We start from the raw sequence: 10,630 nt of genomic DNA on the forward strand, positions 1-10,630 counted from the left end.
CAGGGGGTCCCCTGGGAGCATCACAGCCCGCGACGGGGACCCCACACGAGCCCAGCCCCGCCTGGACCCCCCCAGCCAGGCAGAAGGGGACGTCGCGGCCGGGCCGGGATCCCCGCATCTTCCCGCCATGTCCCCCTTGGCCACCCCGTCCCCTGCTTCCACACGTGCCACCGTGGCCACCCACAGCCCCCAAGGGAGGAGGCGGCACCCGGCTGGGCCGGAGAAGGGGCCCCCAGTGCCGGGGGGCCGGGACCCCCGTCTGCCCAGGGGCGACGGCTCCACGGGGACAGGAGCGGGGGGGCCGGCCCATCACCGCCACCCCAGGCCAGGCCAGCGGCCGCCCCGGGGGATGGCACAGCGGGGCTGGGGGCAGCACGTCCCCCCCGTCCCCAGCCATCGGTACCCCGTGGGAGGGCGGCAGCCTGGGGGTCCTCACCCCGCGGCCCCCGCCCGGGGTCTCGCATGGCCGAGGCCTGCAGAGCCCACCCCGAGGCGGAGGCAGCCCAGGCCATGCTGTCCCCAGGCCCTGGCCTGGCCCCGAGCCCCGCAGGCCGCCGGGGTCCCCGCACCCCCCCCCACGGGCCCAGCAGCCCCCCCGGGACACGCCGTGCCCGGGTGGGGGGATATATCCCATGAGCCTCTGCGGAGGGTGCCCGGGTGGGGGGATATATCCCATGAGCCTCTGCGGAGGGTGCCCGGGTGGGGGGATATATCCCATGAGCCTCCCGCCCTGGGGGACTATATCCCATCATCCCCGCGGCCGGCGGAGGCGCTATATCCCATGGTGCCCCGCGCCGCCCCCGTTTCCGGGGTGGGCCGGGCGGCGATGGCGGCCGGCGGCGCGGCGCGGACCGCGCTGCTGCTGCTGCTGGGGGCAGCGGCGGCGCCGGGCCCGGCTCGGGGCTCGCAGGGGGACCGGGAGCCGCTGTACCGCGAGTGCCTGGGCCGCTGCGAGCGGCAGAACTGCTCGGGGGCGGCGCTGCGGCACTTCCGTGCCCGCCAGCCGCTCTACATGGGCCTGACAGGTACCGCCCCTCCCCGCGCCCATTGGCTGTCGGGCTGGGCCGCGCCCCCACGGCTGGCAGGCCCCGCCCCTCCGGGGGGCCGCGCCCACTCGTAGGCCACGCCCCCTCGCAGAGGCCACGCCCCCGCGCCGGGTTGCTGGGCGGGCGGGGTTGGGGTCGGGCCGTACTGGGAGGCACTGGGCCGTACTGGGGCTGGACTGGGGAGCACTGGGCCGTCCTATGGCCTGGCTGGGGCGTGCTGGGCCGGGCTGGGGGGCACTGGGGCCGGCTGCGGCCAGGCTGGGGGGTGCTGGGCTGTACTGGGAGGTACTGGGCCGTGCTGGTTCTGTGCTGGGGGGGGTCACTGGGCCGTGCTGGGGCTGTGTTGGGGGACACTCGGGCTATATTGGTGGGCACTGGGCCACGCTGAGGCTACCGGGCCATTCTGGGGTCATGCTGGGAGGTGGTGGGCTGTGTAGTGGGGTACTGGGCTGTCCTGGGCCGTGCTGGGGATCACTGGGCCGTTCTGGGGGGGCCACTGGGCCATTCCAGGGGCCACTGGACTTGGCTGGGGGAGGTGCTGGCCTCTCTTGGGCCATTTTGGGGGTCACTGGACCATCTGGGGGAACACTGGGCCGTACTGGGGGTTGCTGGGCCCGCGGTGCTGGGAGCCACTCGGGGAGGACCCGGGTGCCGTGCCTGCGCCCAGCACAGCGGGGGGCCCCCAGCCGCGCAGGGTGAACCCCCCCCGGCCCCCCCCCCCCCCGAGCTGGGTCCTGGGACTCCCAGCGCTTGTCGTGGTCTGACCGTGCAGCCTGATGGTCCATACTGGGAGGGACTGGGAAGGGACTCGGCAGTCAGGGCAGGGTTGCAGCCCCCTCCCGCCGCTTCGCCTCCGCTCGCCCGCAGGCTGGACCTGCCGCGACGACTGCAAATACGAGTGCATGTGGTTGACGGTGCGGTTCTACGTCCAGGGCGGCCACAGGGTGCCCCAGTTCCACGGCAAGGTGAGCGGGGGGAGTCGGGGGGGGGGGGGGGCGGAGGGTCCCCCTTTGCCCGCTGACGCCGCCGTTTCTCCGTTGCAGTGGCCCTTCTCGCGGTTCCTGTTCTTCCAGGAGCCGGCCTCCGCCTTCGCCTCCTTCCTCAACGGCCTGGCCAGCTTCGTCATGCTGCTGCGCTACAAAGCCGCCGTCCCCCCGGCCTCCCCCATGTACCCCACCTGCGTCGCCTTCGCCTGGGTGAGCCCTGACCCCCCCCCTCACCCCCTCTTCTTCCCCTCCCTGGGGGGCTGTGCCGTGCCGTGCCCCGCGTCCTCGCTGCTCTGTCTGGGGGTCTTCTCGCAGCCCCTGCGGTCTCCCCTCATCGCGAGGGCCCCCCAGGATGACGGGGGGGGGCGGGGGGGTGGCTTTGGGGGGGGGGCACAGCCTGTGCTGGCAGAGCGGCACCGGGCCGGCAGCGCTTCCCTGCCAGAGCGCGGAGTCTCGAGGGTTTTTCAATAACCAGCTGATCAGCAAACCCCGCACAGCTCCGGCTGCTGCCGCTGCCCCGGCCGCCGGCTCCTCCGCATCCAATTTTAGGGGCGCTCGTTTTCCCTAATGAGCCTGACGAGCTGCTGAGGGGGAACGTGACCCAGCCGGGGAGCTGGCACTTAGCTGGCAGCGGGGGCCGCTCGGCTTCTTCCCCCCCCCCCCCCCCAGCTCCAGGTTTCCGCCTCTCCCGCAGGTCTCCTTAAACGCCTGGTTCTGGTCCACCGTTTTCCACACGAGGGACACGGCTGTGACGGAGGTGAGCGGCACCCCCAGAGCCGGAGCGACGGCGGGTTCGTCACCCTCTGTCCCCAAACCCGTGCTGGGGTCCTGTCGTGCAGCCCTGCTCGGGGCGGGGGGGGACACACGCACACACACGCGCTCTGTGCCCTGGCCCTCCCCGCGCTGCCGGCAGGGCTCACCCAGCCCCGATCCCGCAGAAACTGGACTATTTCTGCGCTTCGGCCGTCGTCCTGCACTCCGTGTACCTGTGCTGCGTCAGGTGAGCCCCGCCAGCGCCGTGGGGCACCGAGCCGTGGGGCAGGGCGCTGGGGACACCGGCAATGGCCGGTCCCCGGGGGCTGTGAGCGACCCCTTCCTCCTCCTCCTCGCCTCCCCCCCCCCCCCCAGGACGGTGGGGCTGCAGCGGCCAGCCTTAATCAGCATCTTTAGGGCCTTCCTCCTCCTCTTCCTCGCCTGCCACATCTCCTACCTGACCCTCGTCCGCTTCGACTACGGCTACAACATGGCCGCGAACGCGGCGATCGGTGAGGATGGGACCAGGGGTGCCGGAGCTGGGGTGGGGAGGGGAGGGGAGGGATGGGGGGGCCGTGCCCACGGGGCAAGTGCTCCCCTCTCCCCTGTGTGTCCGTGTCCTCCCCCCCCGCCCCTCCCCAGGGCTCCTCAACCTGGCGTGGTGGCTGCGGTGGTGCCTGCGGAACCGCCCGCGCCTGCCCCACGTCTGGAAGTGCGCGGCCGTGGTGCTGCTGCTGCAGGCGCTGGCGCTGCTGGAGCTCCTCGACTTCCCCCCCCTTTTTTGGGTGCTGGACGCCCACGCGCTCTGGCACATCGGCACCATCCCCCTCAACGTCCTCTTCTACAGGTCAGTGCCCCCCTCCCCGCCACCCCCTCCCTGCAGGGTGCTGCCCCCCCCCGCCCCCCCCTAAAATATGGGTGCTGGGGTCTTTCCCACGGGGTGCTGAGTGCCCCTCTCTTAAAACCGGGGTGCTGGAGGCCCCTCTGTTTCCCATGGGGTGCCGGGACTCCCACCCTTGAGACTGAGCTGCGAGGCACCCCGCTTTTGCCCACAGGGTGCTGGGTGCCCCTCTATTGAAATTGAGGTGCTACGGGCCCCCCCTTTTCTCCATGGGATTCTCAGTGCCCCCCCCCTCTTGAAACTGGGGTGCTGGGGCCCCCTCTCTTGCCCATGGGACACACAGTGCCCCCCCCTCTTGAAATCAGGGTGCTGGGGGCCCCCTTCTTGCCCGTGGGATGCACAATGCCCCCCCCCCCTTGAAATCGGGGTGCTGGGGGCCCCCTTCTTGCCCGTGGGATGCACAATGCCCCCCCCCCTTGAAATCGGGGTGCTGGGGGCCCTCTTCTTGCCCGTGGGGTGCTGGAGGGACCCCGCTGCTGCTCCCCGGGAGCCCCCGGGTCTGTGTGTGCTCAGCTGGGGGGGTTTAGGGGTCCCCCACCTTCCCACCCAGCCCTGACAGCCCGAGGGGGCTTCCCCCAGAGGAGGAACCGGGGGCCCCCCCGCAGCCCCCCCATCTCCCCCTTCCTCTCCGCAGTTTCCTGGTGGACGACAGCCTCTACCTCCTGAAGGCCAACGCCGACCTCTTCAAAGCGGACTAGAGCTGCCGGGGGGGGACGGCCGCGGCCCTGCGTGCCCCCCCCCGGGGTCCTGCCCTGTGCCAAGTGAATCCCCGGCCCCCGCCCCCCCCCCCCCCCCCCCCGGCCCCGGGCTCCTTCCTTCGGTTGCCTTCTGAGGTTTGCTTTTCTCTCCACCCCCCCACCCCCCCCGCACCCCCCATCTCCCCTCCCCGGGGTGCGGGGGGGCTGGGCACCCCTGCTGCTGGTTGCACAGGGGTCAAGAGCAGCTGAGTGTCCTGTGTCCCGTCCCCCCCCCCCCCCGGACCCCCCCCGGCTGCTGGTGCTGAGCCCGGGGCCCTCCCTGCCGTGGAGCCCGGCAGCCGCGAGGTGGCAATGGCTGCTGGGGCCCGCGGTGCCGGGGGGGGGACGTGGGCGGCCGGGGGGGTCCCTGTGTGTGCACGGTGGGGGGGGGGGGTCTTGCTCGGACCCGCTGGCTGGCTTTTGCGGGGGGCGGCGGGGGGGGTGATGTGTGGGGTTGGAGCGGTGCCTTGGGGCTGGGGGTGCCCCCCCCCCCGCCAGAAGGGCTGTGCCCCCCCCCCCCAGGGGTGCAGCCCCCCCCCTCCCCCGAGTGCGTCGCGGGATGTGAATAAAGCTGAGTTCGACCTCCGCCGTGCCTTGCTCTCGCCCCCCTGCGCCCCCTCCCTGCCCCATGGACACCCCCCCCCCCCCGGGCCCAGCCCCCCCTTGCACCCCGTGTCCGCCCTACGGTGCCATCCCTGCTCCGTTCCCCTTGCTGTCACCCCATGGTGCACCCCATATCTGCCCTGTCCCCCCCCATTTCCCACCCTGCTCTTGCCCCATGCCTGGCCTGTGTGCCCCCCCCCAAACCCCCTCCGTGTGCCCCATATCCCCCCAGCCGTGCACCCCATACCCACCCCATTGCACGCCCCATCCTTACCCTGTCTGGAGCCCCCATCGCAGCCTCCCCTTCCCCCCCCCCCCCCCCGCCCATCTCCCTGACCCCCCAGGATCTATGGGTGCCCCTCTCCCCACGGCCACCCCCTCTCCCCACGGCCACCCCCTCTCCCCACGGCCACCCCCTCTCCCCACAGCCCCAGGCGATGCCAGGCCGTGCCGTGCAGCGCGGGCTTTATTGGGGGCAGCGCGGGGAGCACCGGGGCCGGAGCAGCGGGGGTCGGGGGCACGAAATCTGGCTTTGGGGGTGATGGGGGGAGCGGGGCAGGTTCCCCCCCCCCCCCCCCCCCAGGGGGTCCCTCAGGCCTCCGGTGGCTTCTGCGCGTGGGCGAAGAAGACGCCGTCGACGTCGTCCACGCCGGTGCGGAGGGCGGGCGGCATGGCGTAGGAGCGGAAGTCGCGGAGGGCGAAGCCGGCACCGGCCAGCGCGGCGCGGACGTCGTCCTCCGCCAGCGGTACCACGGGCAGGCGGGCGGCCCCGGCCAGGTAGAAGGACTCCCCCAGGGCCCCCAGCAGCAGCGCGTGGCCCCCCGGGCGCAGCAGCGAGCCCGCGTGTGCCAGCGCCCGGGCGAAGGCGGCCAGGTCGGGGCTGACGGCCTCCAGGCAGAAGGCGGAGAGCAGGGCGTCGGCCGGCGGGCGCAGCGGGGCGCCCAGGGGGTCCGGCCGGTGGACGTCGATGGGCAGGATGCGGCGCAGCCGACCCCGCAGCCGGCGTTCCTTCTCCTGCCAGGGCTCCCTGCGGGGAGGTGGGTGTCGGCGGGGACGGGAGGGACCCCCTGGGCGTGGGGGGGTGGGATCCCGCGGGGGTCAACCCAGCGTGCGCAAGGACGCGGGGCTGGGCTCCCGCAGGGAGTGGGGCTGAGATCCCGTGGGAGCCGGGGGCGTGATCCTGTGGGGATCAGCCCAGTGTCTGCGGGGACGTGGGGCTGTGATCCCATGGGACGTGGGGACACGATCCTGCGGGGATCAGCCCAGTGTCTGTGGGGATGTGGGGCTGTGATCCCATGGGACGTGGGGACACGATCCTGCAGGGACCAGCCCCACATTGGCAGGGACGTGGAGATTTGATCCTATGGGGACTCGGGGATGTGATCCTGCAGGGACCAGCCCAGCGTCCGCAGGGACGTGGGCTGTGATCCCATGGGATTTGGGGACACAATCCTGGGACCAGCCCAGCGTCCACAGGGACGTGGGCTGTGATCCCATGGGATGTGGGGACACGATCCTGCAGGGACCAGCCCAGCGTCCACAGGGACGTGGGGCTGTGATCCCATGGGATTTGGGGACACGATCCTGCAGGGATCAGCCCAGCATCCGCAGGGACGTGGGGCTGTGATCCCATGGGATTTGGGGACACGCTCCTGCAAGGATCCCACCACCGCAGGGTCACCCACCGCCCAGGGTCCCCCCCGCCCCCCCCGCCCCCCCGGCCCCCCGCAGCCCTACCCGCGTCCCTCGATCTTGCAGACGTGCTGGATGAAGGGGCTCCAGTCGAAGGTGCCGGGCTCCCCCCGCGCCCAGCGCCCCAGCTCTTCCCGGTTCACCGCCAGGTAGTCGGTGGCCACGATCTCCTCGAAGTGGTCGCAGGCGCTCAGCAGCTGGTAGATGGTGGGGCCCGAGCCCACGTCGATCAGCGTGCGCCCGCAGATCTCACCTGGGGGAGGGGGGGGGCAGGACACAGAGGGGGGGGGTCCCACACCGAGCCAGGCACCAGTGGGGGAATGGGGGCGACCGAGTGGGTCCCCCCCCCGGGAGGGGTCTGGGGAGCAGGGAGAGGGGTGAGGAGCAGGCAGGGTGGGTGCCAAGGTGCTCTCCCACCCTGTGCCTCAGTTTCCCCCCCCCCCTCGGTTTCCCCGGCACCCCTCACCGCTGGCGAAGGTCTCGGCCAGGCATCGCAGCTTCCAGGGCACCACGAACTCCTCGGAGGAGAAGTCGGCCCGGGGGGGCAGGTAGTTGTTCTGCAGGTAGGCGCGGGGGTCGAAGCGCTCGTAGCCCTCCCGGAGGGCGGCCAGGCTGCTCATGGCGAGGGGCTGCGGCGGCATCGCCCGCCCGCCCCCAAACCCGCCTTATATCCCCGGCCGGGCTGGGGGGGCCGCGGTGAGCGACGGCCCTGCCTGGCGCGGAGGTGATGGCGGCCATCCATCGTGGATAACCAGGTTAGCGCCAGCGCCCCAGGGCCGGGGGACGAGGCTGGGCGCCGGCGCTGCCGGATCCGGCCCTGCGCTGAGCAATAATGGTCTGCCTTCCCTGAACTGGGAATCCTGGCTCCCGTCCCTGGGAGCTTTTGCCCCCCCGAGATGTGGGCGTCCCCCCGTCCCCCCATGTGCTGCCCCAGCACCGGGTCTGCCCATGGGATGGGGATGGGATTGGGACAGGGCTTGGGATGGGATTGGGATTGGGGATGGGATGGGGATGGGGATGGGATCAGGACGGGGATGGGATTCGGATGGGACAGGGATGGGATTGGGATGGGGATGGGGATGGGATGGGGATGGGGATGGGATTGGGATGGGGTTGGGATGGGATGGGGATGGGGATGGGGATGGGATGGGGATGGGATTGGGATGGGGATGAGACGGGGATGGGGCCCACCTGAGCTCTCCCTGATGCCTCCATCACCAGTGAGCTGAGTGTGCTGGACCTCAGCCCAGCCCCCGGCAGGAGCCGGCACCAACCCTGCCAGCTCCCAGTACTCCCAGTGCACCCAGCACCCTGGGATAAGGGGCAGGATGGGACCCAGTTATGGGGAGAGGGATGGGGGGTGGTTTAAAGCTCCCGAATCCTGTCTGTGCTGGAGCTGTAGGTGGACAAAGGTGTTGGGGACAGGCGCCTCACGGGGAGGAAGGGGCCGGGATGGGGACAGGGAGGGGACAGGGACTGGCGGTGGCCCAGGGACAGCAGGATCCGGCCAGGCGGGAACAGCTAATCTGGGTGCTGGCGCTGGGGCCATCCTGGCCTCTGGCACCGGCTGGGCTGGCGAGGGGGGGGGCATTTATATAAGCAGAAGGTTACCCCCCCCCCCCCCCCCCCAAACCCCCAAACCCCCAAACCTGAGACCCTGCAGGACACCTGGGTCCCTCCAGCTGCCGGCAAGGCGCCGTGCCTCAGTTTCCCCCATTTCCCAGCAGGGTCCCTCTCCCCCTAAACCTTGCCTCCCTCCCCACACCCTCCCATGGGGTCCCCAAAACTGCCACTGGCAAATCTTGTCCCCCCTCCCCGAAATTATACCACCGGGTCAGGCTGGGCATTTTATTGCCGTACAAAGACCCCCGTTTGTACAACCCCGCAGAACGACCCGCCGCAGCCCCCCACCCCTCCGCAGCCCCCCCGGGGACCCGTTTGGCCCCAGACGAGTTTCAGCGCTCCCCATCCTTGCACCCCCTTCTCTTTGCCAGGGAAACTGAGTCGCACCCCGTGCTGCCGGGAGCCCCCCGAACCGTGGGAGCCCCCCGAACCGTGGGAGCCCCCCCGTCCCCGCCGGCCTTCGCGACACCCGCTGTGGGATGGGGTCCCAAGCGAGCGGGAGCCCACCCCCACCTGCCCGCACCTTCTTCGGGGCGGCTGAGCGGACCCGGGCGTCCGGGTCCCCCCGCCGCCCCCCAGCATCAGCCTCCTGCCCCCCCACCCCCACCCCCCCCACATCCAGCTCCGCTGCCACCCTCAGCCCCTCTGGGCCTCGTGGGAGAGGGAGCGGGAGAGCGTGCGACGGACCCCCGGCTTGGCCGCGCGGAGGTCCGGGGGGGCGAAGAGGGGCAGGGGCAGGGTGCGGGCGTAGGGCAGGAGGTGCTGGGTCAGGGGCTGCCCCAGGAACCCGACCCGCAGCAGCCCCCAGGGCGAGCGCTGCTCCAGCACCCGCGTCTCCCCGCGATGCTCCAGCGTCTCCCGGTGCTGCTCGTCCACCTCCCGCCGGCACCACCTGGGCACGGGGCACTCGTCAGGGCCGGAGCGGGACCCCAGCACCCCATGGGCACCCCCGCGTCCTGCTCTGCCTCGCTGGGGCCGCCCCCACCCTGTGGGGCCACCCCTGGAGACCCCCATGTCCCACCCCACCCCATGGGGACCCCCGCGTCCTGCTCTGCCTCGCTGGGGCCGCCCCCACCCTGTGGGGCCACCCCTGGAGACCCCCATGTCCCACCCCACCCCATGGGCACCCCCGCGTCCTGCTCTGCCTCGCTGGGGCCACCCCCACCCTGTGGGGCCACCCCTGGAGACCCCCATGTCCCACCCCACCCCATGGGCACCCCCGCGTCCTGCTCTGCCTCTCTGGGGCCACCCCCACCCTGTGGGGCCACCCCTGGAGACCCCCATGTCCCACCCCACCCTTGGGGACCACCCACCCCTTGTCCCCACTGGCACTCTGGAGCTCCCCATGGCCTCCCCAACCCCGCGGGGACCCTTGCAGACCCTCCAGGACCTGCACAGCCCCACCCCACGGGCACCCCTGGAGACCCCCCCATCCCTCATGGCCCCACATGGCTGCCCAGCCTTCTCCACCCCCCCCTCCGCCCCCCATCTCCCCACAGGACTCCCCGAGACCCTCCCAGTCCCCCTTAGACACCCCCCCCCCCGGAGTTCCCATGACCCCACAGGGACCCCCCCACCGCCCCGTGGGGACCCCAGAGACCCCTGCAGCCCCCCCACATCCCCCATGGCCCCATCAGGACCCTTGGACACCCCCCCCCCCCCCCATGGCCCCAAGACCCTACGGAAACCCCGCAGCCCTTGGAGCCCCTCAAGCACCCAGTGCCCCGCTACGGCCCCAGCACCCCAAGCTCCCCCCCACCCCCCCCCCCCGCAGCAGGGGTGCCCCTCACCCCTCCTCAGGCCGGGTGCTGAGCTCCAGGTCCAGCCACTCGGCGCTGAAGGTCTCACGCCGCCCCACGTCCTCCTCCCGCACACGGCAGCCCAGGCGGGCGCCCGAGAGCAGCCCCCCGCTGCGCACCACCGCGCTGGGCACCAGCATCTTGCCGCTGCCCCCCCGCCCGCCCGCCACGCTTATATGGCCCCCGCCGAGGCTATTTTGGGACGTGTCGCTGGCACCGCAGGGACAGGAGGGTGCCAAGGGCCGGGGACACGTGCGTCACCCCGTGTACGTCTGGCCACGCTCAGCCCCGTGTGCCCGCTCGGTGACTCGCCACCCCGGGGTGGCACCCCCCGCCCCGGGCCGCGTGCCCCGTGGGGACGCGTGGGGCAACGCGACGGCGCAGGCAGGAGCCCCTCGGCCCCGGCCCGGGGCACGGCCGGCCTTTCCCCGCCCGCCACCACGCCGGCACCGGGACCGGCGAACACGGTTACCGGCTTTGCCGGTGCCCG

At 72.4% G+C, this 10,630-nt stretch overlaps 3 protein-coding genes across 8 annotated transcripts; 1 reads left to right on the forward strand and 2 right to left on the reverse strand.

Annotated features, from left to right (window-relative positions):
• Positions 1–826: 826 nt before the first annotated feature.
• On the forward strand, positions 827–4,467 carry PGAP3 (post-GPI attachment to proteins phospholipase 3). Of its 6 annotated transcripts, none has more exons than XM_075523106.1 (8): positions 827–1,025; positions 1,914–2,011; positions 2,090–2,242; positions 2,727–2,789; positions 2,971–3,032; positions 3,161–3,297; positions 3,428–3,632; positions 4,321–4,467. In XM_075523106.1, the coding sequence occupies exons 1-8, from the start codon at positions 827–829 to the stop codon at positions 4,382–4,384; spliced, it is 981 nt and encodes a 326-aa protein (XP_075379221.1). In that variant the 3' UTR covers positions 4,385–4,467. The 6 variants fall into 6 exon arrangements, with proteins under 6 accessions (XP_075379221.1, XP_075379223.1, XP_075379224.1 ...); XM_075523108.1 differs by having other exon boundaries at positions 3,194–3,297; XM_075523109.1 differs by having other exon boundaries at positions 3,203–3,297.
• Positions 4,468–5,617: 1,150 nt separating this feature from the next.
• Positions 5,618–7,338, reverse strand: PNMT (phenylethanolamine N-methyltransferase). Its single transcript, XM_075523358.1, has 3 exons — positions 7,185–7,338; positions 6,764–6,971; positions 5,618–6,053 (listed from the first exon to the last, which is right to left on the reverse strand). The coding sequence occupies exons 1-3, from the start codon at positions 7,336–7,338 to the stop codon at positions 5,618–5,620; spliced, it is 798 nt and encodes a 265-aa protein (XP_075379473.1).
• A 1,621-nt stretch (positions 7,339–8,959) lies between these two features.
• TCAP (titin-cap) lies at positions 8,960–10,282 on the reverse strand. The gene is made up of 2 exons (XM_075523152.1): positions 10,132–10,282; positions 8,960–9,233 (listed from the first exon to the last, which is right to left on the reverse strand). The coding sequence occupies exons 1-2, from the start codon at positions 10,278–10,280 to the stop codon at positions 8,978–8,980; spliced, it is 405 nt and encodes a 134-aa protein (XP_075379267.1). The 5' UTR covers positions 10,281–10,282; the 3' UTR covers positions 8,960–8,977.
• Positions 10,283–10,630: the final 348 nt, after the last annotated feature.

The sequence above is a fragment of the Mycteria americana genome, chromosome 22 (genome assembly GCF_035582795.1).
Source record: "Mycteria americana isolate JAX WOST 10 ecotype Jacksonville Zoo and Gardens chromosome 22, USCA_MyAme_1.0, whole genome shotgun sequence".
NCBI classification, from domain to species: Eukaryota; Metazoa; Chordata; class Aves; order Ciconiiformes; family Ciconiidae; genus Mycteria; species Mycteria americana.

Bases quoted from the DNA above. Each gene is read 5' to 3' on its own strand.
- PGAP3 (XM_075523106.1), top strand. From the start codon at position 827: ATGGCGGCCGGCGGCGCGGCGCGGACCGCGCTGCTGCTGCTGCTGGGG. The intron at 1,026-1,913 runs GTACCGCCCCTC...GCTCGCCCGCAG, and splicing joins GCTCTACATGGGCCTGACAG to GCTGGACCTGCCGCGACGAC. The intron at 3,633-4,320 runs GTCAGTGCCCCC...TCCTCTCCGCAG, and splicing joins CTCAACGTCCTCTTCTACAG to TTTCCTGGTGGACGACAGCC.
- PNMT (XM_075523358.1), bottom strand. From the start codon at position 7,338: ATGAGCAGCCTGGCCGCCCTCCGGGAGGGCTACGAGCGCTTCGACCCC. The intron at 6,972-7,184 runs GTGAGGGGTGCC...CCCCTCCCCCAG, and splicing joins GGCCGAGACCTTCGCCAGCG to GTGAGATCTGCGGGCGCACG. The intron at 6,054-6,763 runs GTAGGGCTGCGG...ACCTCCCCGCAG, and splicing joins TGCAAGATCGAGGGACGCGG to GGAGCCCTGGCAGGAGAAGG.
- TCAP (XM_075523152.1), bottom strand. From the start codon at position 10,280: ATGCTGGTGCCCAGCGCGGTGGTGCGCAGCGGGGGGCTGCTCTCGGGC. The intron at 9,234-10,131 runs GTGAGGGGCACC...CCCCGTGCCCAG, and splicing joins AGCACCCGGCCTGAGGAGGG to GTGGTGCCGGCGGGAGGTGG.